The 27,869-nt window shown below is 37.2% G+C and overlaps 4 protein-coding genes across 5 annotated transcripts; 1 reads left to right on the top strand and 3 right to left on the bottom strand.

The window, feature by feature from the left end:
- The first annotated feature begins 2,229 nt into the window (after positions 1 to 2,229).
- LOC149005801 (uncharacterized) lies at positions 2,230 to 5,978 on the top strand. Of its 2 annotated transcripts, none has more exons than XM_089135519.1 (3): positions 2,230 to 2,392; positions 2,863 to 2,958; positions 4,600 to 5,978. In XM_089135519.1, the coding sequence occupies exon 3, from the start codon at positions 4,625 to 4,627 to the stop codon at positions 5,540 to 5,542; it is 918 nt and encodes a 305-aa protein (XP_088991645.1). In that variant the 5' UTR covers positions 2,230 to 2,392; positions 2,863 to 2,958; positions 4,600 to 4,624; the 3' UTR covers positions 5,543 to 5,978. The 2 variants fall into 2 exon arrangements, with proteins under 2 accessions (XP_088991645.1, XP_088991644.1); XM_089135518.1 differs by having other exon boundaries at positions 2,231 to 2,392; positions 4,566 to 5,978.
- A 3,529-nt stretch (positions 5,979 to 9,507) lies between these two features.
- LOC149005800 (putative F-box protein At5g55150) lies at positions 9,508 to 12,400 on the bottom strand. The gene is made up of 2 exons (XM_089135994.1): positions 11,212 to 12,400; positions 9,508 to 9,665 (listed from the first exon to the last, which is right to left on the bottom strand). The coding sequence occupies exons 1-2, from the start codon at positions 12,398 to 12,400 to the stop codon at positions 9,508 to 9,510; spliced, it is 1,347 nt and encodes a 448-aa protein (XP_088992120.1).
- A 4,220-nt stretch (positions 12,401 to 16,620) lies between these two features.
- On the bottom strand, positions 16,621 to 17,916 carry LOC149005799 (putative F-box protein At1g65740). The gene has a single exon (XM_089135993.1). It carries the CDS (start codon positions 17,914 to 17,916, stop codon positions 16,621 to 16,623), a length of 1,296 nt encoding a protein of 431 aa, XP_088992119.1.
- Positions 17,917 to 19,135: 1,219 nt separating this feature from the next.
- On the bottom strand, positions 19,136 to 26,947 carry GIL1 (glucose-6-phosphate isomerase, putative (DUF641)). The gene is made up of 3 exons (XM_089169380.1): positions 26,785 to 26,947; positions 22,479 to 23,134; positions 19,136 to 20,435 (listed from the first exon to the last, which is right to left on the bottom strand). The coding sequence occupies exons 2-3, from the start codon at positions 23,083 to 23,085 to the stop codon at positions 19,615 to 19,617; spliced, it is 1,428 nt and encodes a 475-aa protein (XP_089025506.1). The 5' UTR covers positions 23,086 to 23,134; positions 26,785 to 26,947; the 3' UTR covers positions 19,136 to 19,614.
- Positions 26,948 to 27,869: the final 922 nt, after the last annotated feature.

The following is a 27,869-nucleotide window of genomic DNA, read 5'->3' as shown; positions in this document are numbered from 1 at the left end:
TGTAATCGTGGTGCACGCAAGTTGGCCTGGATGAACCTCATATCCAAAAAAAAAAAAAAAATCTATGTTGATATTTATATAAAAAAAAACATATGCAACACATGTACAAGAGTACAAAACATGTACAAGAGTGTATGTCTCAGAATGAGGCAATATGAAAGCAAAAAATCCCTTAGTAGTTAAGCTAAAGTGCAACGAGGTAACTATATATCCCTTAGTAATAACATCATCATTTAAATAAAAACCCTTAACTGCCTGTTTGGTTAGATGAATCGAGAGATTTCAAATCTCTAAGGGCCTGTTTGGTTACTTGAGTCTGTAGATTTCAAAAATTTAGAGATTTCAAATCTACAGACTTCAAATCTCTAGAGTCATGGTTCATAAAATTAACTGTTTGGTTAGTTTGAATTTTTGGAATGAAATTTCTAGATTTATCCTAAAAAAATATTTATTGAATTATGGTTCAAATCTTTAACGCTTTGATAGTATGGGTGAAATCTCTGGATTTCACCTCATACCCATAAATCTACAGATTCACGTTTTTAGTGTAAAAATATGAATCTCTAGATTTCATGAATCTATAGATTCACACAACCAAACAGGTAAAAATCTCCCATTTGTGAATCCAGAGATTTCAAATATCTGGATTCACGTAACCAAACTGGCCCTAAATTCATGAATGAGAGATTTATACCCGTCTGGTTGTGAAAATTTCTGGATTCATGAAATCTAAAAACTCATCTTTTTACACTAAAAACGTGAATCTATAGATATATTGGTATAGGTGAAATCCAATTATAAAAGCGCTAAACATTTGTGCATTCATAAAATTCACATTGACCAAACAATTATCAAACAAGATATTTTAATTTTTTTAATCAAGTGGATCCTATTTTTTAAAATAATAATTATCAAATTCTAAATTTTATAATAATTTTTCTTATTCAACTAATATTCTACCATGAACTATCCAAATTACCCTAAAGTCTTTTATTACAAACGATGAAATTGATGGGATAGGAGGACTAAGAGCTACAAAACACAAAATGTTGTTGGCCCTAGAATTGACAAAGATATTAAAGGATTTCATAAGTGTTTTTCACAAGTTTTTATATAAAAGACTTGAGGATAATTTAGGTAGTTCATGGGAGAATATTCAAGGGGTGAGAAAATTATCACAAAATTTGACTCCATTTAACTATTTCATTGAGTAATTTTTTTTTTGGAATTTGACCATCTAGGAAATTATTCCTAAAAACATGGAAAAGAGTTTTTAGAAGCAAGATCATAATGAGTATTGAGTCCTCCTATAACCTTTTATATTCATGGAAAAAAAAAAGAAGCAAAAGTGCACCCTGATAAGAGGGACCAATATTATGTCCATTTCTGATAGTCCATTTCCTTGTAGATGTGTGACATGTGTCTCAACAACAAATCAAAAGGGTGAAATCCATTTATACGTCACATGACTCACACCAATCAAGTGATTTCTAACAAAGATGTAGTGTTAGGATACATGTCACACATCTATTAAGAAATGGATGAATCGTCTATTTCCAACAAGGAAATGAACTAGATGAAGGAGGTGATCTAGTCTAGGGCTTAGGTCTTGTTTGGGTGCTGCGCAATAAATATGCTACATAGCCTTGGTCTAGATCGAAACCTGTGGTCGAGACGGAATCTCAACCATTTGTCTCGCAATTAAATGATTGATGCTTAAATGATTGATATGACGTATAAATGGATTTCACCCATTTGATGTAGTGTTATGACACATGTCACACATCTATTAGGAAATGGATGGTCCATTTCTGACAAGGAAATGGACTAGATAAAGGAGGTGATCTAGTATAGGGCTCGGGTCTTGTTTGGGTGCTGCGCAATAAATATGCTACATAGCCTTGGTCAAGATCAAAACCTGTGGTCGAGATAAAATTTCAACCATTCGTCTCGCAATTAAACTTTACCAAAACAAATTCACTTATGTGAAACTAACTATAGAGATTTTGTCTCAAGTACAAATTTTAATGTTGACCATAAACTTATTGTGCAGCACTGAAGAATTAACTGATTAGTTGGGTCAAATTTCAACCAAAGTTGAGATCTCGGGCATTGGCACTAAAGCAATTCGGCGAAGGTTTGGGCCGGTTGGCCGGTTGGGTCAAATCTGACATTAGATTGGAAAACGCGTATCGGCTTAGTTGATTGCGCATTACGCATCCGTTACTTGTTATGTAGGCGAGTTTCGATTACTTGAGCGAGCGAGGTGAGATTGAGAAGCCCGAGCTAGACTTGCTAGAAAGGGTCTCTGTGGGAGGAAGGCGATATCACCCATTACTTCGACCTGCAATTCGAGCCTCTGTGTCTTCTGCTCTGTTTCTCCTTAAAACAGGTATAAATTTAGGGTTTTTACTCTTGAAGTATAAGTTTGTTCCGTTCACTCTTTTTTCTTCTTCTTTGTTTGTCGATTTAGGGTCTCGTTGTGTGGGCGTTCTTCTAGGGTTAATTTTTTCATGCATATATGTTTTGTTGATGTATAGCATCTCTATTTGTTTCTTTAGTATTTTGTCGATGTTTCATCTACTAGGGATTTAGCTTTTAATCTTTAAACTGTGGTCAAAGTTTCTACCTTTGCTTCGTAGAGTTGGGTTTTAGTGCGTTATTGTCAGGGGCGTGCTTGATCTAGGGTTGAAGATTAGTCTAGTCGGGGTTGGTAAATTGGGGTTTCTGAGATTTGGCATCACATCCAAAAAAATATTCTAAGCGTTTTATTTAACTGTTTGGCCTGCTTTTGTTTCCCCTGACTGGAGATATTGTCGTCATATTGATCGATATGCATTCATGTTACTTTGTGGATTTTAGGTGAAGCTATTTTCTCGTGAGAAAGGAGGAAGCAGCTTTTTTCTTCGTTGACTTAAGGAAGGTTTTTGCTGGGTGCATCGAAGGTTTTTGCATAAGGTAAGAAAGCTGGATGCAGCTTCTTGTGTTTTTGATTGCTTCTGTTCTGCGTTTTTGTGAGGAATTGCAATTCATGTTGTATGCTGACTCTATGTGTTGATAACACAATATGCTTAACTGATATCCCTTTTTAACTTTTTGAAGTTTCTACTCTCCTGCTAAAGTGTTTCAGTGGACATTGCGGGCGATATGGAGAATATGATTAAGGATATAGAGCTTTTCCTTTGTCTTGTTGTAGTTGAGTGCATAGGATCATGTAGGCAGATACCATAGTCATAAACCAGTGGTAAAGATGGTTTAGATAACATACCAAGATTTTAGCTTAGTAAAAGAGTTATGCTTGTGGCATGCACTGGAACAAGTAGGAAGTGGAGTTTTGGGGGGGGGGGGGGGATTTCATACAAAACCTTTTCTGAGATTCTAAGTCTCTTGAATTATCCCACATGGAGAATTTTAAGGGAATTGCTTCAATCTGTTTTGAGGTTCTAGATTTGTTAAATTTGTCCCCCATTAAGAATATGAACGGGATTGTGCAATGCTTTAACTCACTACATTATTGCAAAAGATCTGGTTGAGTTTGGGTAGGTTAACTCTCCTATTGAGAGTGTAAGGCTGTTCTAGATCTCTTCTTGAAGATTCAAGGATCTTCTGACTGCTGTGAGGTGTATTTGGTACATGGTGACTTGAGAATATGCTTCTGCATATTGGAGGTTTATAGGACATCCGTGCTTTTTTGGTACTTCATATAGTTTGTCTGGAAAGTGACCACTGGTGCCAGTGGAAGCATTTGAGTCTGGATTCCATATATCTGAAAGCAGTTGGGATATAGTATCTTCCTTTGTGTCAATGATGTCAAGTGATGAAGTTCTATTTTCCCACAATTGTTTTGAACAGGGTTGAGTGAGGCTAATGGTCTGAAGTTCTCATTTGAAGAAAACACCAGATACCCTGAAATAAGTTTTCTGGAAAATGTATATATATCTTTTATTTTCTTTTTGTTCAAATGTCCATCTGCGTCTGAAAAAATGTTTCTAGTAAATAAATGAATTGTCAAATTGTTAAATTCTTGTTATGTTTCTCTGCTGACTGCCATTTCCATGGCTTTTTCCTGTAGTGTTTGGGTCTTCTGGTAGTGTTTAGGTTTATTTGTTTGCTGAGGTTATAAAACTGGGGATGAGATGAGGAAGAAATCATGAGTTACTTGGAGATTAATTTGATGCATTTTGGTTTATACTTGTGTATTCAATCCATCAATTTTTATCTCATTCTTGTTCTCTGTATTCTGGTTGGATTGGCTTTGTCCCAAATTTTGGAATTTACAACAAAGCATTTTGTTGTTTACAGAATAGGTCCTCCCTCTCCCTCTCTATGTGTCATTTTTCTGAATTATAGTTTACTACTTGCTTCTATTTCTTTTGTAGATAATTGCAATATTCCAGATTGTATGAAACATTCCAACCTTAGAATTTTGACTGTGCTAATGGCAGGGTTTTTAATTCGTCTAACATAAGAATTTGTATTGTATTTTTTATTTTAGCTATTATTACTATTATTTTGTGAATAAGATTTTGATGGAAGAACTAACATTGATTTTTCTCTTCTGTGAGATGTACTTCTGGTCATCATCTTACCGACATGCAGATATTGATCTGTTTTTGGAACCCAAATGGATGGCAAGAAGTTCATCCAGTTGCTTGAGGAGAAAAAGAAGAGAATTCTGGAGAAGAAGGAAGCCCCCTTGAAGTGGGAGCAGAAACTGGAAGCTGCTGCTGAGGCAAGAGCTGATGCTGAAGCAAAAGAGAAGAAGCGGAAAGCTGCAAAGCATAAGCGAAGATCTGCATCATCTGATGCCAGTAGTGATAGTGATAGCACTGATGCAGGGAGGAAGACGGCAAAAAGAGCACACAAGAAGCACAGGAAATCAAAGCATAGGCCAAGCAAGCGCTCCACAAGACAGTGTGATGATATCAGTAGTGATGACTCTGATTGTGAGTCTGAGGAAGATCGCAGGAAGAAGCGAGTTCACAAGAGGAGGTATAGGGAGTCTGGCTCAAGTTATGATTCAGAGTTGAGAGATGAGAGTGAGGATGAGCATTTTGGGAAAAATCTTGCTAGGCACCACAAATGTCGTCGTGGATCCTGTGATGACGATTCTGATGATAATAAGCATCTGCATGGAAAGCACCGTAAACGCCATCATCGGGCTTGTGCAGAAGATTCAAGCAATGCAGAAACTGGGAAAAATCATTCTAGGCACCACAAGCGCTATTGTGGATCCAGTGATGACGGTTCGTCATTGTCTGATTCTGATGATAATAAGCATCATTTAAGAAGCCAGTCCTTGGGGAAGTCACCATATGATAACCACGACGAATCAGGTAAACCAAGGAAGCATAAGAGATATAGTCACCACCACCATCACAGACATCATCACCACCGTAGCCACAACCATCCGCGTCATCATATAAATGGAAGTGAGCATCATCCACAGCATGTGAGAGAAGAGAATGGGAAGCATTTGGTGAATGATGATCAGCATGCAGACAAGGTGAATGGGATCGCTAATGGCAGTTGCAGTAACTGAGTTGAAAAATTATTTGAGACATCCGCCAACAAAGGATGGTCAAGAATTTAGCGTTGGTTCAATTATTTCTCTTAATTATTTTTTCCCCCTTGGTGGGTTATTTTTCCTTCTGGTTAATGGTTGTGGATAACAAATTGATGCTAGACATAGACCTTAATTCAGTTTGGGGGTTTTCTGCCCTTAGGAGTATCTCGGAAGTTCTTCAGTTATTTTCTCTGCTGAAACTCCACTGGCCACAAGAAGTGAGGTAACTTCCTGCAAACACGGCAGTTCAAGCATTCTCTGGAATTTCTAGTTGAACGTACAGGGAAACAATATAATATGAAGACTATTACGGTGGAGAGAAAGAGCAAACAGGTCACATATGCTGTCCATTAGTTATCATTCATTTATGATAGATTCAACAAAAGACGAACCATGTAGACGTTAATTCTAGATTGAAAGAAGAGATGGGCTCTATATGGGAATCCGGATCTTCTCTCCTGTCGCTCCCTCATGGCTTCCTGACCACAAAAACCAGTGGGTTCCACTGGTGAAATTTTATTTTTAAAAATTTTTTTCAGATAATGTTTTTCACCGTGGTCCCACTGATGTTTGTGGTCAGGAAGCGTCGTTTGTGCTCCCCGTTGTGGTCGCTGATTCGGACTCTCTATATGGTTGAAGTAAGGGTACTGAATTCTCAAACCCTATAGATTAACTCATAATTACCTCAGCCATTTCTTTTTGCCCAGAGAAGTACACTAGTGGATGAAGGATCGTTTGTTTGTTTTGCACTAGCAAAAGCAGCCTGTAGAAATATGATTATGGTTTAAGTCTCTAAGGTGAGAAAGTAAATAAACAATTCAAGAAACTAGGCCATGATCAAATCAACCTGCACATAGCCACCTTCACCTTCCCATTTATCATCTGATCGTGATAGTACAGGGCACGACCTTAACACCAGATGATTCCCAATCCTTAAATCTTTCCTGTAGGAAGAACACAACCATAATCAATAATACTACATGTATGGGAAGCCCATAAAGTAGAGGTGTAACACATTCTCAAGAGGGGATTAAGAAATACATGAATTCTACTATAGTATACATTGATAACAATAAGTATCAAGTATTTATTGCTACTTTTTGTTTGAGTCCAGTAAAGTGTGTGTGGATACTTTAGAAGTCCAAGGGTACAGAGCCAAAAAATTTGTGCAGAAGGAAAAAAGCATATACAGCAACTACTCAGAGCCAAAAATTTGTGCAAAAGGAAAAAGGCATATACAGCAACTACTCTCTCCCCTACACCCTCCCCTCCGCGGGGGAAAGGCGTTCAGACCATGTCTGTCTCTAAACTTTGTTCAGATGATAATTTAATCTAAAAAAGAAAAAAAAAAAACCCCCCCAGAGGTCCGGAAATGCTTTCATCATAACTGGTGGCACGGCGGCCCCAGTCTATGAGGTAGCTGGCAGCGAACACAACGTGCCCAGGCCGAGCACCGGCGGGGCGACTATGGCGCGCCCAGATGGTGCATGGGCGAAGAGAAGATGGCTCAGGTGGAAGTGGATGCTATGGGCCATGATCTGGCACAAGCACTATATATTATCTTCCACTGTGGGGGGCCTCTTTTATGTTACTTCGGAGAATTTAATCTGGTTTCAATCTTGTGTTTTCGGGCTCTGCAGGTATTAGGCCAGGGGGGGCGCCCCCGAAGCAGAGCGTCGGCTGGAAAAGAAAAAGGAAAAAAGAAAGATAATTTATTAGTAATTTTTACATAAATTCGAAAACTAATAAATTATCATATGTTTTAGGTAATTTTCATCTGGACCCTAAGGTTGACTCACGTTTTTTAACCTTAGGTTTTCAAAAAAATCAATGTAAGGACAACTTAATTTTTTATGACTAAAATATCTTTGTATTATTTAAAATTTATTTTTGTGATCGTATAGTTCGCCGTCAGATTAACATTGCAAATATAAATTTCCATTTGATGACCCTAATAAAAGAATAAGGTATGCTTGCAATTAGAGCAATTTTTTTTTAACAAACAAAGTGTTTCTTAAATTCTAAATTTAGAAAATCAAACCCTTAAATGAAACCAATGAAAGCCCAAGAGTCCTCACTCAAACCCATTTGCAGATTTAGAGTCCTCACCGGAGGTTTCGTTCATTTTCGTTTCACACTAGAGGCAATGAATGGTGGGCAATGAATGGTGGGGATTCAATGGTTAAAAAGTTTAAAGGAAAAACAGAGGAAAAAAATAGGTGAAATATGGTGCAGGTCAAGAATTACATGTCCTGATTAATTGATCTTGCTTTTACCTTTAAATCACTCTATCTTCTCCATATTTTCTCACCTCTCATTGTCACTCAGAAGCTTTCCCATTCCCATCTTATCTTTTCAAATCCTCTTTGTTTCTTCTCCTTGGCTAATTTGCAACAAAATCCAAGTTGGTTTTCTCTAATATTCAGCTGAGAAGTAAAACCCAGGTGGGTTTTCTCTAATGATGCAGTTTGGAATCGATTTTGAAGCCATTGCTTATGGAAGACATGATCCGGGTTTTCATCATTAGCTCAAGCATCTTTTAGATTCCGGAAAAAGTACTGCCATTGGTGTGGAAGGTGGTGGTTTTGGCTTTTTTTGGTGGCTTGATCTATGCTATTGCAATCACATAGAGATGTTAAACAGCTTTGATGAGTTTGAATGAGGACTCTTGGGCTGTAATTATTTTGGTTTCACCCAAGGGTTTGATTTCATAAATTTAGTATCTAAGAAACCCCTTGATTGTTGAAAAAGAAGAAGATATAATTGGAAGCATGCCTTAATTTTTTTATTAAGGTCATCAGATTGAAATTTATATTTATGATGCTAATATGATGGTGAGCTATACTATCATAAAAATATACAAGGGTACTTCAGTCATAAAATTTTTATTTGTCCGTACATTGATTTTTTTGAAAACTTTAGAGGAAGCAGATGCAAAACATTATATTTTTTGGGTTAAAAGTGACCTGAGTCAAACTTTAGGGGGTCCATATGAAAATCACCTTTTTTTTTTTGTAGAAATTAATTACCATTTACCATATATGCAAGATATATTTAAACCTCTCCTCTATTTGATATAAAATTTTTCTATATTTTCATTTATGGATACTAGGACATTTGCACATAGAAGTTTACTAGTTACTAGTATATAGAAATAAGGTAAACTAAAACCAACCTCTTCACTTAAAAAAAAAAAAAACAAACAAACAAACTCAAAACTCAAACCAACCTGATGATATAAAATATATTATTTACCTAGCTATACTAAACACATATCTTGTTATATAATATATTATAACTAGTAGTAACCAAATGATTATAGTTTATTATACATAACTTATGACTCAAATTGATTATTCATAAAAAATCATAAATATAAATACAAATTATACCAAAGAAAGCCTTAATCCAAACAAGATAAACTAGAAATCTTCATGGTAGATTTTTTATTTCAAAGCAAAGTCAGAGGTTTACTTGTGTTATACTGTATTCACAAAAATCATGGAATTCATGATGCTTCAAGTGATAAAGATCTCAAGAAAATTGGTTGCTAAATCGAATTTTGCTAAAAATGTGATTGAGAAAGTAATCACAATCTTATTCTATGACAGAAACTACAACAACAAAGGTAGACAAGAGCTACACGGTGATTGATGAGGCCACACTTCGACACAAAAACTTCATGATTTGCCTTTTTTTTCTTTTTATTATATATAAGACTTCTAAATTTTCATTTGTTTCCTACCATGCATAAATAACTGAAAACATTTCAAAAAAAAAGAATAGAAGACAGACAATGAATTTCTTTAACTTTTCCTCATACATATTTATAAGTTCACTTTTTTTTTAAATGTTAAATGTACATAAATATTTTATATTTTCTCCCAGGTTGTTTGTCAAGGATAATTGACAGAAATGTTTTTTTATATTCCGACCCATGATCAAGGATAATTGACAGAAAGTGAGTCAAATGGAATAAAAGCTTCAATATTGCTACTCTCCACATGGTAGACACCATTGTCACAAGCCTTACTTGTTCCAGAATGCAGATCATTTTTAATGTAGATTGCACTTCTCTGCATTTTTGAGCTCTCAATACCTGCGATTATTTTGGAAACCAATTTTAATTTGCTAAAAAACATTGTTCTATCATCTCCCAAACTTAGACTATCGAGGCCATGCATATTCATACGTACCCATAATCCTTGTTGTCTCTCATCAACTTGTACAACTCAATTTTGAAGGTTATATAATCATCAGCTCTGCAGTAATCCTCAAAATTCTTCTCGATTTTCTTCAAGAATCTTCCAACATCAAACACTTCTCCATTTGATTCAACAGGTAAATCAAATATCCTTCATCGTCACTGTGAAACTAGGTATGGTTGATATAGAGATGAGCTGGTTTTCTGCAAGACTTGTAGGTTTTTTCTTGAGTTTTCAGATAAAATAAATCCAAAGTAATTCTGGCTGCATTTCGATGTATGTAGAAATATCCGTGTAAGTACCCAATCAGATACAGACAATCATAATCATTTATAACTGCCTACATACACTAAGTCATCTGTAGATTTTTTCCCCTTCAGTTCTCATGGGGAAAAAATGGTTATCTTTTCTGTTAGATGAGAGCGTGCATGACCAACGATGAATGGAGCCGAATGAAATTTCACTGTGAAAAAGTAACTAAGAGTCTTGGCTTGACAACCTCCTCTCTCTCCATAGGAAAGTCCTCTATGCAGGTATTTTGACAATGTAAATGTAGAGATGGTAGAAAGGATTGAATTGAGCTAGAAATGATAAACTAGTCGCTAGCTTCTTTTTTTTCAGGAAAAAGAAGAAGGATGATCCAGTAGAGAGAGTATACAAGGAAGACAAACTTTAAAGACAACTAGGGCTACACAAGGTATATATAGATCAATGGAAGACAAACTCTAAAGACAATTAGGGCTACACAAGGTAGGGATCAATGGGCACTCTAGAGAATATCATCAGCGACCCAACTGAAACACAATGAGACTTCTTTTTTGTGAATGTGAACAAAGATCGCAAGTGATTATACAAGGAAGACAAACTCTAAAGAAAGCTAGGGCTACATAAGGTAGGGATCAATGGGCACTCTAGAGAATATCACTAGCAACCCAACTGAAACACATGAGACTTCTTTTTTGTGTGTGTGAACAAAGATCGCATTAGTGGAAGAGGACATGGATTTGACTCTCCTTGATGATAGATACAATAGTCTCCTACTCTCTAATTTAAAGTTACTAGTTGTTAAAAAATAATCGCATTTAAAGGAGAATCAATACATAACTACAAGTACAATCAGTGGAAATGGAATTGAACAAGAAGTAAAACCACAAATAGGGAGAGGGAGGGGGAGGTGAGCGTGGAGTCATTCTTCAATAATAACCTTAGTTTCCAATTAGACACATGAAACATTATCATGCAAAGGTAAGAAGATATCTTTCATGAAAATAAGTCTTGACAACAGCTTAATCTTTATTGAGAGAGAGCAAAAGCGTTACAATAAAACTAAAATCTAAAGTTCTCAAATTGAGGGTAAGATCCAGACCGAAGGGAACCTGCAAGAAAAGGAGTCAAACGGAATGAAAGGTACAAAATAGTCATCCTCAACATGGTAGATACCTGTGTCACAGGGTTTCCCAGTTTTAGGATGTAAATCATTTATAAAGTAAATGGAATTACTTTGCACCCCAGGAGTCTCAGTAGTTGAGACTGATTTTGAACCATATCTACTAACAAACAGTGCTCGATCGGGTCCCAAACTTGATTCTCTGACCCACACGTAGTCCTTCTTTAGCTCTTCATTGTCATTCTCTTTCAACTTGTATAGCAGAAATTTGAAAGTAATATAATGGTAACTAGCATCAAAATCTTCCCCAGTATTCTTCAAGAACCTAGCGACCAAAAACATTTCTCCATTTGATTCAACCAGGTAGCTTAGATACCCATTACTAGTAATATAGTCATCCAGGAAAAGATCATAGGGTGGTGACACACCCCCACCCATGAAGGTGTGCTGTTGGGTTTTCATATCAAATTCCCAAACTGTCTTTAGCAGACCAAGTGCATAAACTTTTCCACCAGAAAAAATTATGTCGTTATCATCAAAGGAAAACACAATCCTGCTCTTTGCTGGCCCAATGGACCATGACTTATCTCCAGATCTGCAGAAGAGTAGCTTATGTGATGCTACCTGGGCAGCAACTATCCAATCTTCACTGGTTTTAGGGTTGGAAGACAAGATTACCTTAACAACAGATTGCACTGGTTCAAGGACGAAAGGTGGAAGCTGAATTGTGGCTTTTGTGAATGGATTTAGTAAGAAACAGTCACCATCCGTTGCATCTGAAAACATAAACAACCATCCTTCTGTAGAACCACGACACAAATTGATATTGATGTTAGGTATTCTTACATGGTGAATCATATTTTCAGGTGGGTTGAAGATACTGACTTCACCGGTCTGTGTTTTGTCGGAGAATATTAACCATGGTATGAGCTGCTGCGGCCGCCGTTTCGAAAACTCCGGACCAGCTTCTCTCCAGCTCGGACATACGGATGCAATAATGAACTTCTCAATAAAATCCAGACTATGGTAGACCATTTCTGTAAGATGGTCTGGAAGACTACACCATGGTCTGAACATTTCATTCTTCTTCTCCTTCTTCTCCTTCTCCTTCTTTGTTTGGGAGATGGAAACAGGTGATGGAGCGGCTTTCTTCTCCATATCTTCTCCTCTTGACTGTGAATAAAATGAGATTGCTTTTGCTTGACTATATGTATTTATAGAGAAGCCTGGTCTCTCAAACATTTTTCATCATAGGAGTGGATTAGTGTAAATGGAAATATTTTAGGGTATGTAGTGTAGTAGGTAAATGTGATTTTGAACCATTGGATTAAAGGCTTAGGAAAATTTCCATGTATATATATTCATTGACAACAAAAGATTCAAATATTATGAAATGGAAAGAGGGGAGATTCAAATCTTATGAAATAAATGGGGGTGAGGACCTAGCAAGAACCAGATAAAGATTGGCTCAGGGTGTATTCTAACTCATCTTGTCTTCATGGTTATCCTTTATGTCCTTAATTTTCAGTTTTAAGTCCTCTGGTAGTGATTGGTGGTCTTCTCAAGTGTTGAGTATTTTTCTCCTCATTGTTTTTGTTTTTTCATGTTCTCCCCAACTTTAAGTAAGCTTTTGTATCTTAAATATATTTTTGTATTCATTTAAGAAAAAAAAAATTCAATTTCGTTATATTTATATGTAATCATATATACATGTCTCATACAACAATTACCTTTCATATTCTTTCGTACATTGAAGTACATTGAAGAAGATTTTCAACATTTCTTCAACTAGCAAGGGGTAAGGGGAAAAGACTGAAAGATTTTACGGCATGTATCAAAGGTGGCATGAATTTTGAAGCATTAGATTGCAATTCCATGCATGTAAAGATATCCATTGGATTCACACAATAAAATACTAACAATCATAACCATTTGTGCGTACCTATGTACCCTAGCCATCTTTAGATATCTTTTTCTCTGTTTTTACCGGAAAAAATGGTAATCTTTTCTCTTAGATGAGAACATGACTTGATGATGAGATGGAGTGAGTGGAAATCTATTGTGAAAAACTAAGTGTTTGGGTTTGACCAACTCCTCTCCCTCCTAAGTAGAGTCGTTTGTGTAGTTGTTTTGACAAATACAACGAAAATTTTTACTCCTTGTAGAAATTGACAAGCAGCCATACGATTATCATCGTGCATGTAAAGAATGAATTAGTAGTAATTTATTCCCATTAAATTAAGGAGATATTTAATGACCTTCAAATCATGAAATCCCTAGTTAACTATGGGGACTGAAGCATGACCATTGTGGAGAATTATGCCCAACAGAAATCCCTAGTTAACTATGGGGATTGAAGCATGACCATTGTGGAGAGAATTGGTTGGCATGACAGTTATTGCCCCTTTAACATTTCAATATATGTAAGGACACATTTGATAATGTTCTTATAGAATATTTTTGGTGTTCTTCTAATCTTTAAGAACGGAAGAACTAGTTAGAGGTGATGAATCGATAAAACCTATATTTGGTGTTCACGCAAGAGCCAGAAAATGATTGGATGTTCATAAAAGGCATGCACTCTTGTAGATTGTTTTGCAATTTGGAAACGAATGGAAACCAAAGATTAAAATCATTTGAATTAAAAAGAGAAGTGTGGCATAGCAAGAACCAAATATTGATTGGGTGTAGGGTGCCTTCAAACTCCCCTTGTTCTTATGGTTATTCTTTTGTGTCCTCAATTCTCTCTCAGTCCTCTAGTACTGATTTTTAATTTTCTCCTAATTATTTTTTGTTCATGTTCTCTCCCCAGTTTTAAGACAAAATCATATACACATATCTCATACAACCATTACCTTTCACAGTACTAGAGGAAAGATTATGTTAAACCAACAACATATGTGTTGGCCCATGTACATACATCATACGCATCCATGGCAGTTGAGCAGCCAAATGTACATACATCATGTGCATCCATGCATGTATGGGGCTTTGCTCATTCCAAGGCTTCAACCCTTGCCAACCCTGGCTTGCTTTCACTCTAGGCTAAAAGTTCCTGTCCCTGAGAATATACTTGGTTGCAAGGGAAACCGGAAAGGAAGGGAATTGAAGGGAAGTGAGGTGAAGTGAAAATGAATACTTGGTTACTTATGATGTTTGGTCCAAAATGCAGTACTGAAAATGAAATTAATTTTACCAAGCTCTTTGGTTGGCTGTACAGTTAAAGTAATTAAATTAATATTTTATGTTAAAAATTAACTTATTTTATTGTAAGTGCCATAATTATGGTATTCTTTGACATAAGAATCTAGCGCAGCGTATTGGATTGGAAATATTACATGCCTTGTCAGTAGACCCATACTTCGCATACATATCAAGTTCATTTTCTCATCCGACATGAATGCATAAATCTAATGTTTTTAATTTTACACTTGCGAGTTGCAAGACAGATGCACAACTAGGTTTGCTTTCAAATACTAGCGTTCTCAAAGGAGACGAAGAGTGAAGAGTCAAGATTCCTTGTGTTTATTTTCAAAAAGGGAAGAGAGAGAGAGAATTGCACAACATAGAGATCACTGAGCACCCTAGAGAATATCACCTGTTACCCAACTCATACCAACCACGTATTTAACAGAATCACACAACATAGGGATCAATGGGCACCCTAGAGAATATCACCCGTGACCCAACTCATACGAACCACGTATTTAACCTGCAATCTCAATAACCAAGAGATTTAGGCATAGAGACCCCTTCATTTTTTTTCAATTGAAGAAGATTAAGCAACACATCTATCAACCACGGAGAGTTGAATGGATTTCTTATTAGGAGGCGTTGCTCCTTTCCAATTGAGAAACTCCATGTGTTCTTTCGATGATTTTGTGTTTGTTTCTCCTTGTGAATGATGTTTTTAGGAATAAATACAGTCTTACTATACGCTTATACTCCTTGTAATTATTTAAGTCAAAAGACAGGATTTTGATTTACCTAGTCTTTTTAAGCCAAGAGATAGGAGCATGGAAGTTCTACTAATTGATGGAGCACTTTTCCCTTTTAGGTTTTCATTGTCTTTCTCTATCAATTTGTACAATAGAAATTTGAAGTTTACAAAATGAAATTTAACTAGCATCACAATTCTTGGCTATATTCTTCAGGAACCTTGCAACCTATATAATACCTACAATTGATCGAATAATCGTTATTGATCATATGGTGATAACATACTTGAGTTGTCATATAAACAAAATATAATTATATAACTATACAAACTAGATACTCAGAGTGTATTGTTTTAAACAAACTCTATGTAGTTATGCAAAACCCTAACCCTAGTCCTAACATCTTTAACAGACAACTTACTAAAACATAACCAACAGACAATATGACCTCTCCACAATTAAAGGAAAATGTGGGTCTGCTCTTTGGAGGTCCAATGTACCACAACCTGTCTCCACTTTTACAGAAGAGTATAATATATCATGCGTTTTTATATGAGCAACAACCATCAAATCTTGATTCTTCTTTAGATTGGAAGACAAAATTACCTTAGAACAGATTTTTTTTCTGTTTCAGTTTGACTGGTGGAAGGCAATTGAATCTCGACTTTTGTGAATCACTTTTAGAGGAAACCATGGCCATCTTGTGCATCAGAAAACATAAACACCCATCCTTGTATAGAACCTTGATATAAACTCAACTTGAGCTGAGGTACTCTGATCATCACCTGGTGAATCATATTATCTGGGAGGATGAGAGTACTAACTTCTCCTTTTTGCATGTCACGGGCAAAGAATAACCAGTCTTTTGAAGATTGACACACTTCTTGTTTGTGTGAAGCTGATGAAAGAGTGGTGATTTATCCCTGCTAGAAGATGCGTAGACAATGAGAAGCATTAACTATTATAGCGGAGAACACCATACTGTAGCTATAGACTACATCTTGAGCATTGGCCATTGTAGTTTCCTTTGGAATGCATGCAATTGGGACTAGGGAGTTGTTTTATCTTGGAGGTGAGGTGCCATGATCAACCTAGTCTGTACAATAAGCTAAGATGCATTAAATACCTTAAGGAGAATACATTTTTGTTCAACTACTCATGTATGACTTTATTTCAAAAGATGCATAGTACTATTGTTGACTTCTAAGGAATATATGTGTTGCACCAATCCATGTTTTATTTTATTAATTCTATAATCTTATACTTGCTGCCCATATATTATTTCCAACAGATTCAATATATAACTACCTGAACAACCATGAACAACCAAATTAAGTGGAAAAGGAACCAGGAATTAAACCACACATAGGAGAGATGAAGGGGTTGGGTTCTTGCTTAATCTCCAAGTATACAAATGAAACATTATCATGCAACAGTAGAAAGATATCCTTCATGAAAACAAGGCTTAACAACAACTTAATCTTTATTAAGATTAGAGCGAAAGCATAGTAATAAAACTAAAATCTAAGGTTCCCCAATTGAGGGTGTGATCCAAACCGACGGGAACCTGCAAGAAAAGGAGTCAAATGGAATAAAAGGTACAAAATAATCATCCTCAACATGGTAGATACCTATGTCACAGAGCCTCCCAGTTTGAGGATGTAAATCATTTATGAAGTAAATGGAATTACTCTGCACCCCAGAACTCTCAATAATTGAGACAGACTTGGATCCAAATCTGCTAACAAACAGTGCTCGATCAGGTCCCAGACTTGATTGTCTCACCCACAGATGGTCCTCCCCTAGGTTTTCATTGTCATTCTTCTTCAACTTGTACAGCAGAAACTTTTGAGTTATGTAATGGTAACTAGCGTCACAATCATTTCCGGTGTTCTTCAAGAACCTTGCGACCAAAAACAATTCTCCATTTGATTCAACCAGGTAGCTTATATACTCATCACTAGCAAGATAGTCGTCCAGGGAGAGATCATCTAGTGGTGACACACCCCCACCCATGAAGGTGTGCTGTTGAGTTTTCATATCAAATTCCCAAACTGTCTTTGCCAGATCAAGTGCATAAACTTTTCCACGAGAAAAAATTATGTCCCTGTCATCAAAGGGAAACGCAAGTCTGCTCTTTGCTGGCCCAGTGAACCATGACTCATCTCCAGATTTGCAGAAGAGTAGCTCACGGGATGCTACCTGAGCAGCAACTATCCAATCTCCATCGGTTTTAGGGTTGGAAGACAAGATCACTTTAACAACAAATTGCACCGGTTTAAGGATGAAAGGTGGAAGGTGAATTGTGGCTTTTGTGAATGGATTTAGTAAGAAACAGTGTCCATCCAGTGCATCTGAAAACATAAACAACCACCCTTCTGTAGAACCACGACAAAAATTGATATTGATCTGAGGTATTCTTACATGGTGAATCATATCTTCAGGTGGGCTGAAAATACTGACTTCTCCAGTCCTTGTTTCGTCGGAGAATAGTAACCATGGTATGAGCTGCTGCGGTCGTCGTTTCGAAAACTCCGGACCAGCTTCTCTCCAACTCACACATACGGACGCAAAGCTGAACTTCTCAATGAAATCCATACGAGCGTAGATCAACTCAGTGATATGATCTGGTAGAGTAGCCCATGGTCTGTATTTTTCGTTCTTCTTCTCCTTCTTCTTCTTTGTTTGGGAGATGGAAACAGCAGGTGATGAAACATAGAAGTTACCAGTTAGGGGTCCCAACTCCTTTGTCATGGATTGAATTGGGACATTGGCCTCAACATCACCATCATGGATGCATGGAGCAGCTTTCTTCTCCATGTCTTCTCCTCGTCTTCTCCTCTTGACTGAAAAAAAAATGAGATTGCTTCTGCTGCCTCTCACAAAAATGAGATTTTTTAAAAGTTTTTTATCATAGAAGTGGATGATGTAAATGGAAATATATAAGGGTAGTGAAGTAGGTGAATGTGATTTTGAACCATTGGATTACGGGCTTAGGGAAATTTCCATGTATGAAAATAAATTTCAGTTGGATTCCCATCCAATGGTTGTAAACCGTTGTTACTGCATGCACTTCTGTAGATTGTTTCTCAATTTAGAAATAAATTGAAACTGAAGATCCAAATCTTTGGAAATGAAAAAAGGGGTGTGGACATAGCAAGAACCATGTGCGTGAGGTGCCTTTTGACTCCCTCTTTTCCTCTTAGTTATCCTTTTTGTGGTTAGTTTTCCATTCAGTCCTTTGATAGTGTTAGTTTTTCCGTTCAGTTCTTTGGTGGTGATTGGTAGTTTGTATGCATTTGGTAATATTTCTGTTCTAAGAGACTAGTTCTTATGCAATAATATTTTTAATGTTTATGTATTACAAGACTGTTTGATAAATCCTTTTTGAAAATATTTGTAGAACACTATTACAATAGTTGTTGTTTGATAAACTTGTTCTAGAGTTTCAGGGACAAATTTTATAACTTTCATTTTTGTTCTTTGCTAAAAACATCTTTTTGATGTTCTGCAAAAGGCGTTCATAAGACCACTTTTCTGACCGGTTTTTTTCTTAAAGAACAGAAAAACAAACGCCTATAACATGTTCTTCAATTTCCGAAGAACAAAAGAATGCCAAAAACATTTTCTAGGAACGTCACCAAATGCACATTGGATTCTTTCTCCTCAATTATTATTGTTCTTTCTTTCTCTCCCTAAATTTATGGAGGCCGGAAAATTTTTTTTTTTTTTCATCCAAAAAAAATGATAATCATATATACATGTCTTACACAACCATTACCTTTCTTAGTACTAGGGGAAGATCAGTTAAGCCGAAATTATATTCCAGCGGCTGAATATACATACATCATGCACATCTAGGGCACTTAAGCAGCGTGAGCGATACTCATAAGGATTTTATCAGGTTTACATTAACGTGCTTCTTTAAGACTCCAGTCCAACCCCTACTCCCTTAAAACATTATATGCTTTGCACTTTGCTTACATATCGATGATTGCATTGCAAACATGCACGAGCATAGATGGTAACTTTGCGGAACCTCATGCTTCAGAGGAAGACAAGTCCACATAAATGCTCCCAGAAATATGATTTTGTAATGACATGATTTAACTAAATATTCCCTTCGAACCTTAAAGAAGAAAACAAAAAGACAAAACTAATTCTTCCCTGGTCATTGATAGAATGTTTGATCTCAAGCAAGTCATTTCTGAATCATTCTTTAACTAGAATGACAGGCTCACCATAAATCATCTTTTATAAATCAAATACAACAAATGCAAAAATTACTGCATCCAACTCGTTGTAACACACCCCATCCAGGCACACCCCTCTAAAAAGTACCTACGTACACTCTTTCAAATGATCAGTAGGCAAGCCAAAAACACAAAAAATGCAAACCAAAAGGAGAAGTGCTGAGGACATTCACTTTTCCTTGCCCTTGCATTTGGGATCAGAGCACTCTGGGGCACCACCACTAGGTTTACTTTGCCTTTACAAACCCTGCAATGGAGGAATTTTCTAACGTGGAAAAAGGGGAGGAACCATGTCCTTAGCATCGCTCACCTCCCATTGTGATGTTCGAGACATGAGATATACCCGAGCCTTGATAAGTGAACCATTACCAAGCTTAAACCCAGGACTAACAGGAAATGCAACAACCTGACCCACTGGCACCCGTCCACCAGAAAATCTGATCACGCTTTCCATATACTCAGGGTGGTAATCAGCCCCTTTGCTCGCCTGAAAATGAGATGGTGCAGGCTCAAGTGCAAATGCCAGCAAGTGAAGCAACCATATAGCCTTTGCCAGGCCCAAGAACTCTTTGTAGAAGGGACTCCTAGGGTGGTTTTCAGCCACAATTGCATTCCGCTGTTCTAAGTTTCCAAACAGTGATTCTTCCATCTTGGGGTGAATAATAGACAGAAACTTCTTGGAACAAAATTTACCAAATTGGCAGGTTGGTAAAATCCCAAGGATCTCTACTGGATCCATAGCCTTCATATCTTGAAATTGTGTATAGCAGTCTCGGCGGTACTGTTCAGGTTTTAGAAGTGAGGAAAGGCTACCATCCATGTAGAAGGTCTCATGATCAAACCCCTGGAACATCTTCTGGCACACATAAGACTCAAGGGCATACTTTGCATGATGGGCTTCAACTTTAAACGTAATCTTGTCATTTGTACAAGCAGCAGTAGCAGCTTCAATGGATCGAACAGCTGCAGTTATGTCCCAGTGAGCAGATCGCATGAGAGACAGGAGGGAAGCTGCAAAGGACTTAGAGTTCTCCTTCACCTGGCTCATTATTGCTTCAAACAATTCAGGTCCAGGGGCAGCCAACACTGCAACAAATTATTAGAAAAAGATGTGAATCAGACTCAAGATCTTATCAGCATAAGTAGCACTTCACTATAAATTTAAATCACACACATCACTTCAACCTTTTCACCATCAAAAAACAACAATTCAATACAGACAAAACAATCACTGTAGACCATCCTGAGTTCATCCGAAGATAAAAAACACTCCAGCAGGAAAAGAAAAATAATACAAGTGAAGACGTATAAATACTTGATAAGAGCATTTACAAAATTATTGACATGGAAAGAACCCATCTACCCAATCTATGGAATGAACCCACTTACCCAAATCTATTTATTCCCTAACTGGTTATTAGAACTTGCTCAGGTATCTAATCAATGTAGGCTTTTTCAGTCATTCCTTAACTAAAATTACGGCCAATTATCTGTCACATGTTAGAAAGTAAACAAAAACCTGACAAAAATTCACAGAACTGCAGCACAGGATCACAATATTGGATTCGGGATTTTGAAGCTTCGGCTATTCTGTGTATATGAAGATGTGGTGGTCTTCACAAGGGATCTTCTCAATGCCAGGTATACCCCACTGAATTATTCAAACACTATAGGATACTTGTGGACTACAAAGGTACTCCCCAACCTGATGTCTCTTCTGTACTGAGATTTATAATTTTCTGCACATGAAGTGGCAAGATATTTCAAAGAGTACCAATCAAGTTGCACCAAGTATTTGATTCTAGGTATATATATTTCATCTAACGGTGTCAACTGGTTATGCATCTGGGCATTCAGTTGGGTCTGGTTTGGTTCTAGGCAGTTGACGTGAGATCCAGATCAGGACCAAGTATCAGAATAGTTCTGAAATTGAAAACCAGATCCATTACTAATTGGTCCTGTTTGGATCTGTGTACAATTAGGTAATTGTATTTGGTTATTGGATGAATATTTCATAGGCTACTACATCTAATTTAAATTTGACAAAGCTATTTAGTTCGCATCGGGTTCATGATATCTATTAAACAAGATAAAGCAAAACTAAAGATTAAAATATTTAATTTGGTTAAGTGAACTACAGTCAGTCTTGATTCACATTAGTTCAGTCTTGATTCTTGAGTCCACAACAAAAATTCAATGTCATAATATTCAACTCAAAAAGAAATAGCTTTTACACCTTCAATACTAAGATGGAAAGATGCTTAATAAAAAGAAGTTGTGACTGTGTAAAACGCTTATATCTAGTAAGAATCAGATATTAAGACATAGGAGACTAAGCTGCTAAGGACATAAAAAGGATCTAAACCTAATAAAGAAAGGGCAATAGCTAAAGTAAGAAATGATTTAAGTGCTTTAAATTTAGAGTGGGTATTCAGTCTGGATCAGATTAGATCCATCGGTCCCATAGCTAGATTTGAATCCAAACCAGATCTTACATTATAACGATATTTCTAGATCCAATACTTAACTATCTTAAATTCAGTTTGGACCAGTCCAGGGTACTTGATCTAGATCTCGATTCAGGACTGCTTCTTGGTTACACACATTGACGTCCTTAGTATCATCAACAGTCCCAAGTACAAAAGACTAAGTATGTAGTTACTGAAGCAGCCACATACCAACTCAGATAATTCAAGTTGTGACATCTTTGGCTCTTGGTATACGGTCAACTGATGCCAGGTACCAAAAACTAGTTATGTAGTCCCAACACCCCCCCCCCCAAGAAAAAGAAAAGCCCCACCTCAGAGAGAGAGAGAAGGGGGAGGGGAATCAGTTAGATCAACTGCACCTTATTTTAACCTAAAGTTTTCCAAAATGAATTGCAGGAAAAAAAAAAAAAAAAAAAGAACCCCCATCAACACTCATATCACATCCTGATTGACATTGTCAGGTTTTCAATAATTGACGTTAAAAAATCCAACTATAACCCAACATCAGCCAGTTAATATAAGCTCTAAACAAGGATCCAAACTATCTCATCACACTATCAATTAAACAACTAATAGTATTTTGTGTGTATTCATTTGTGTACATGAGTGAGAGAGAGAGAGAGAGAGAGAGAGAGAATACCTTGAACTTTACTGATTTTCTTCCTAGACTGTAACCTCCCTTTCTTCCCACTAGTCGTCGTGTTACTGAGCTTCTCCTTCAAGTTCTCTATCTCCGTGTCCTTGGCCTTCACTTCTCTCTTAAGCTCCTCCAATGCTGCTTCATAAGGTGCCACTGCCTCCCTCAGAGACACTAGGCCCAGTGGTCCTCCTCTTCCAGCTCCTCTTACTCTCCTCCGGAACCTCTCCTTCAAATTCCCAAGCCTCCTCAACTCTGCCACCACTGCAACATCAGATGTTCTCATCTTCTCTGGGTCCCAAGGACAGTGTGCATCCTGTAAGTTAGCATATGCCTTCTTCATAGATGACACTGCATCAAAGACCTCTCCCATTAATAGCTCCATCTCCCTCACCCTCTTCAAAGTTACTTCCCTTTTCTTTTCTCCTATTACTGTGAACCCTTCTTCAACTTCATTTTCTTCACAATCTGATTGAACTTCATCTTCTTCATCTTCAGCCTGATTTTCGGAGTAATCTTCTGGTTCATGCCCCCGAGCAAGTGGATGCAACAAGCAAGAAGCTGTGACTCGTTGAACCAAATCAGTTAAGTTACATACTTTGTTTGCCATTTCCTTTTCTACTTCCCTTTCAACTCCACCTTTCAGTCTTTGTATGTCTCTGTGTGGTTTTGACAGACAAAGAGGGGAGAAAATAAGAAATATACAAATAAAATTAAAAAAAAAAGAAAGACATAAATACGTGGAGTCATTAACAAAGTATGTAATTAACTGATTTGGGCATAAATACTGGAGATGATGGAATTTGGGCAATAAGTTAACAATAACACAATAAGAATACACATCAACATTCATAAAAATTTCAACTAATTCAGTTCTGATCCAAACAATTTTTCTGACGTCCTATTCTGAAAATGTAAAGGAATCTTGTATGCTTTGCCACTGGTTTATATGTGAGAGAACAGTGGGAGCAAAGGGAAACAAGACTAGCCCTTTGTTTTTCTGTTCCTACAAATACCAAAGTTTTGAAACTTCTGTTATCATGTGGTTAGAATCAACGTTATATACCGGAAACTGGTAAAGTGCTAGTCAGAGTTTCAGTTGCTTTTAGCTGTTTAGCATAGATTGGAAGGAAAAAAAAGGTTGGACTGATGAGATGATAATAATAGAATAATCTGTTAGATCCATCAAATTGAACGTGGCTTTCTCATGAAGAGGTACCAACTTAGTAAAAATCCGTCAAAGTGAAAGGGGCTTTCTTGTGAGGAGATAGCAGCTTAGACTATACATGCCTAATCTAGATTTGGCTTTATTACAAAATTCAAATCAACAATGTTTCAATTGATAAAGAATAAACTTACTCCTTTCTCATCCAGGCAGTCATATTCTTTTATATCATGACTGCCTTTAACCTGCCACAAAAGAGCTGAGGACACTAACTTCCCTTGAGAACACTAATCATTTAATGGTTTCACCATTAATATGAATTCTTCTTGAATCTACTAGAAGATAATATAGGTAAGAAAAGACAAGACCAGAATCACAATTTGATATTACTCCAACAAAACTTTCCGTTTTTATAGACTAGGAAACGCAGCTGTTTTCTTCAACTCTAAGTTCAATCTTGATCTTTTAAGAGATGCAAGATGATATCTGTTTTGAAGTTTATAAAGAGGGATCTTTCTATAGGTGCTATCAGTTCCCCCCCCCCCCCCCCTGGCCTTATTTTTTCTTTGGGAGGATGTGACAATCTTTAATATTGTACTTGTTGCATCTAAATCTGACCAGATCGCCTTAATTCAGCAATTCAGCCTGCAAAACAGAGAAGATGAGTCTGAGCTGACCTAGGGTGATTGGGAGGCCACTTCCAACAATCAAGTCAATCTAGATATGGAGCGCTATAAGGACCCTGTGTTGTTGCAGAGCCCTAGAATGAATGTATATAGAATTGAATTACCTTAGGTGAATGGGGTTGAGGGTATTTATAGATTTAACTTGATCAATATGGATCGCTGGATGATGGCAGCCTGCTTTCCCTAGGACCATACGATCTTGATTTGGTATTAGATTCCTTATAGGGCTCTGATTCCGTATCCTTCTTAAATAAGGTAACTTGTTCCCGACTTCCTAATGCTAATCAATTTGGGATTAGGTTTCCTATTACAGCAGATGCATCCCACACCTCTTGGGGGGGGGGGGGGATTGCAGAATCTCTGAGCTATACTCCGTTATGATTCTATCCATCCAGGGACTTTTTCACACTGGGCTTCCTCATCCATACCCAGGATTCCCCACCAAGTGGGGTAAAACCCCCCGTTCCTCCTAACTCAAATCTGAGCAACCCATTCGGCTTAACCCAGTCAGACCGGTTCACCAAATCAGATGTAATGGTACTCAAGGAAGCTCTAAGAGCACCTCTGCAGTGCAAAAATCCAGAACTCCTCCAGGATGTGACATAGCCCAAAAAGATGGTCTGATCGCTTTCAGTGATTGTCCAAACTTAACCTATGGTAGCATATAGCGTCAAAATACCCAATGGGTTATATGGACCATAAGCCTCATATATTTTGCGTTTCCTGTAGTAAGGATTCAATTCTATAAGCCCAAAAATTGGTCAGCAAAGCCTTGACAAGCCTTGACAGTGGAGGGGCCTCATGACTTACCTGGAGAGGATTGAATGGTGAATTTCCCACTGCTATCGTGAGGTGAACACTGTTGCTGATTATCTGGTGTCCTCTGCGGCTCAGGAGATGTCGTCGGCTCCAATTGATAGGCGGACTAATCGAATTCTCCATGATTTGTCCATGGATGCCTAAGGGGGTGCTTGCTTCAGATGGATTTGATTGAGGGGCTCTGACTTGGGCTTCTGCTTATGTTTGCTTTCTTTGGCTACTGATCAGTGTCAGTAGCGCGTTGGTGAATCTTTGTAAAATAGTCTCTACTTTGTACTTTTACTTTTGTTAAATACAAATGACCCATTTTAGCGAAAAAAGTATGTGGACACTTATGACATTTCAGTGGCCCATCTCAAGAACCTAATAAAAGTTTCTCTGACAATTTCCTGCTCAAATGTATCCTTCCATGAAGATATTGAACAAAAATATGGTAAGGATAATTATGTGCCCAAGCATATCATAAATTAGCTTTATGTTTCAAACCATAGCAACTTATCCAAACAGAACAACAAAACATACTACCACAAGAAACACTTGTTGCTTGACAATAAGTATGGAATTACAGCAAGACCAAAAAATAACTGCCCTTGCTACCAAAAACAGAATGAAAAGATATAAAACTGCCTAAGCACTCTAGAATTTTGAACATGAAAAGGCCAACTTTCTTCATATATTCAACCGCTACAACCTCGTCCTCAAAAAAAAAGGTGTTTGTTTAACCATGCCATATTGACATAGTGAAGGTTCATGCAACACAAAACAAATAGGAAACCACATTACAAGTGATAAAAGAAAAAAAAACACATATTCAAAATGATGTTTCCAATGCCCATTTTGTACACAAATACAGAACAGGATATTACATAGTAAGGTTTGCATTTCCGCATCAGTTGGCGCCCATGCCGACAGTTTTTTTTTTTTTTTTTTTTTTGGGGGGGGGTTCAAGTCTTTTTTTTTTTTTTATGGAATTGGTTCTTAGTAAGTTGACCCTTTTACGAAAGAGGAAGGAATGGAACAAACTTTAGAAGAAGAAAAAGACAGAGAGAGAAAGATAGGTCAAATTCATCTCAGTAAGACTACTGCAGCATGAAAACAGAGAATGGCAGTGGGAAATTCCTTTCACAAGCCTTAGTAATAGTACCTCATACCACTTTTTGGAAAATAGGACAAATTCATCTTGATAAGACTGTTCCAGCATAAAGAGAGAATAGCAGTGACAAATTCCTTTCACAAGCCTTAGAACCCCCTACCTCTTTAGAAAGGGAAGCAGAAAAAGGGGAATCGAGACAGGACAAGATGAAAACTGAAGTTAAACATAAGATTCCAATTACCCAAAAAATGAAATCTAAACTCATCCCATTTACCCCTAACCAGCTTTCACCGACAGCAAAGATGGAGCGTTGGGGGATTAGTGGATTACAAAATCAAATGAAGTTCAATTCAGCAAAAGCAAACAAATTTAGCCTAAAAATTAAGCCAGAATCAATTCTACAAGCTAAAAAGCTCAAGACTTCCCTCACTGCCCATCTTTTGAAGAAGGGTTAAGAGTTCATTTTTCAATCAAACCCCAAATCCATCACCAGAAAGATCTATCTTCCAGAATCCAAATAAATAGAAAAGAAAAATTGCAACTTACCAGTTTGCAAGAACTCCCCCTTCAGCAGAAACTATCACTGCCTTCGTTTCCGGTCCCATTGACGACGTCGCGAACGGAATCCACTTTCGAAGTCGAAAGGCTCGAAGTTCCAGATACCTTCACAGTACATGGAGTTGCTCTGCAACTGCAAGTGCTTAGTGTGAAGGGGGACTAAAGCCACTCTATTTCGCACGACAACTAGTGGGCTTCTTCAAGGCTATGGTTGGGCCCAACTAGACTTCCAATGACAATTCACATGGGCTTGGATCAACAGATTTTGGGCCAAAACAATCACAGCCTTAAAGACTGATGCTCAATAGATGGGCCCACTTTAATTTCCTTTTGGCCTCGTGAGCATTTCCGATCCAAGATTTCGAAGATATCTGAAGGAAATAAGGGTCGAACACTTTTTGATCACAAAAATAGGGATATAACCCATTATGTAAATATTTGAAATGGGTGACAAATGAGAATTCGTGGGCCACATTCCTATTTCTGTGGTAAAAAGGTATCAGGAGAGCACATCGTGCTCCTCGTCAGGGATCGTGACCAAGGGTCAGAAATAAGTAGTCTACTTGGCAGCACAATGATCTGTATTTTCGCTATCTTTCCAAAAGGTTACATGTTTAACTATTTATAGGTTTGTCTTTACAAAACTAGCTACTAAGGGTTTCACTTGACAAACTAGCTAAAACCAATTTTCAGTATACAAAACTAAATCAGTTCTTTCCTTTTTGACGTTGTTATTGCTAAGACTAATCATTCCGCAACCATCATCTTTTTCCAAAAACTCTGTGACAGCATGGTTAGTTTTAGGAGTTGGATCACCTCCCCGTTGGTGGAGCAATCAACATTTTTTTACCACAAAAATGATGTTGTATATATACTTAAATAATTAAAAACAAATTTATAGGTGGGATTCACAGTGGATCTCCCATGCCCCCCTCCCCCTTCTTTTATTTTTGTGTTAAAAAAGAGTGCTCCTCTTATGGGTTTGTGATCTAGTCTTTGAATTTAGGGGTAAGAGTAAGGAAAAGTCACCCTGTTGGTTAGTTTTATAAAATCAAAATTTGTTTTAGCTAGTT

Source organism: Hakea prostrata, chromosome 9 (genome assembly GCF_041222555.1).
Source record: "Hakea prostrata isolate BN-2017 chromosome 9, UWA_Hpros_2, whole genome shotgun sequence".
NCBI lineage: Eukaryota > Viridiplantae > Streptophyta > Magnoliopsida > Proteales > Proteaceae > Hakea > Hakea prostrata.
Note: the sequence above shows the minus strand (reverse complement) of the source record. Positions and strands in the feature narration are given on the sequence as shown.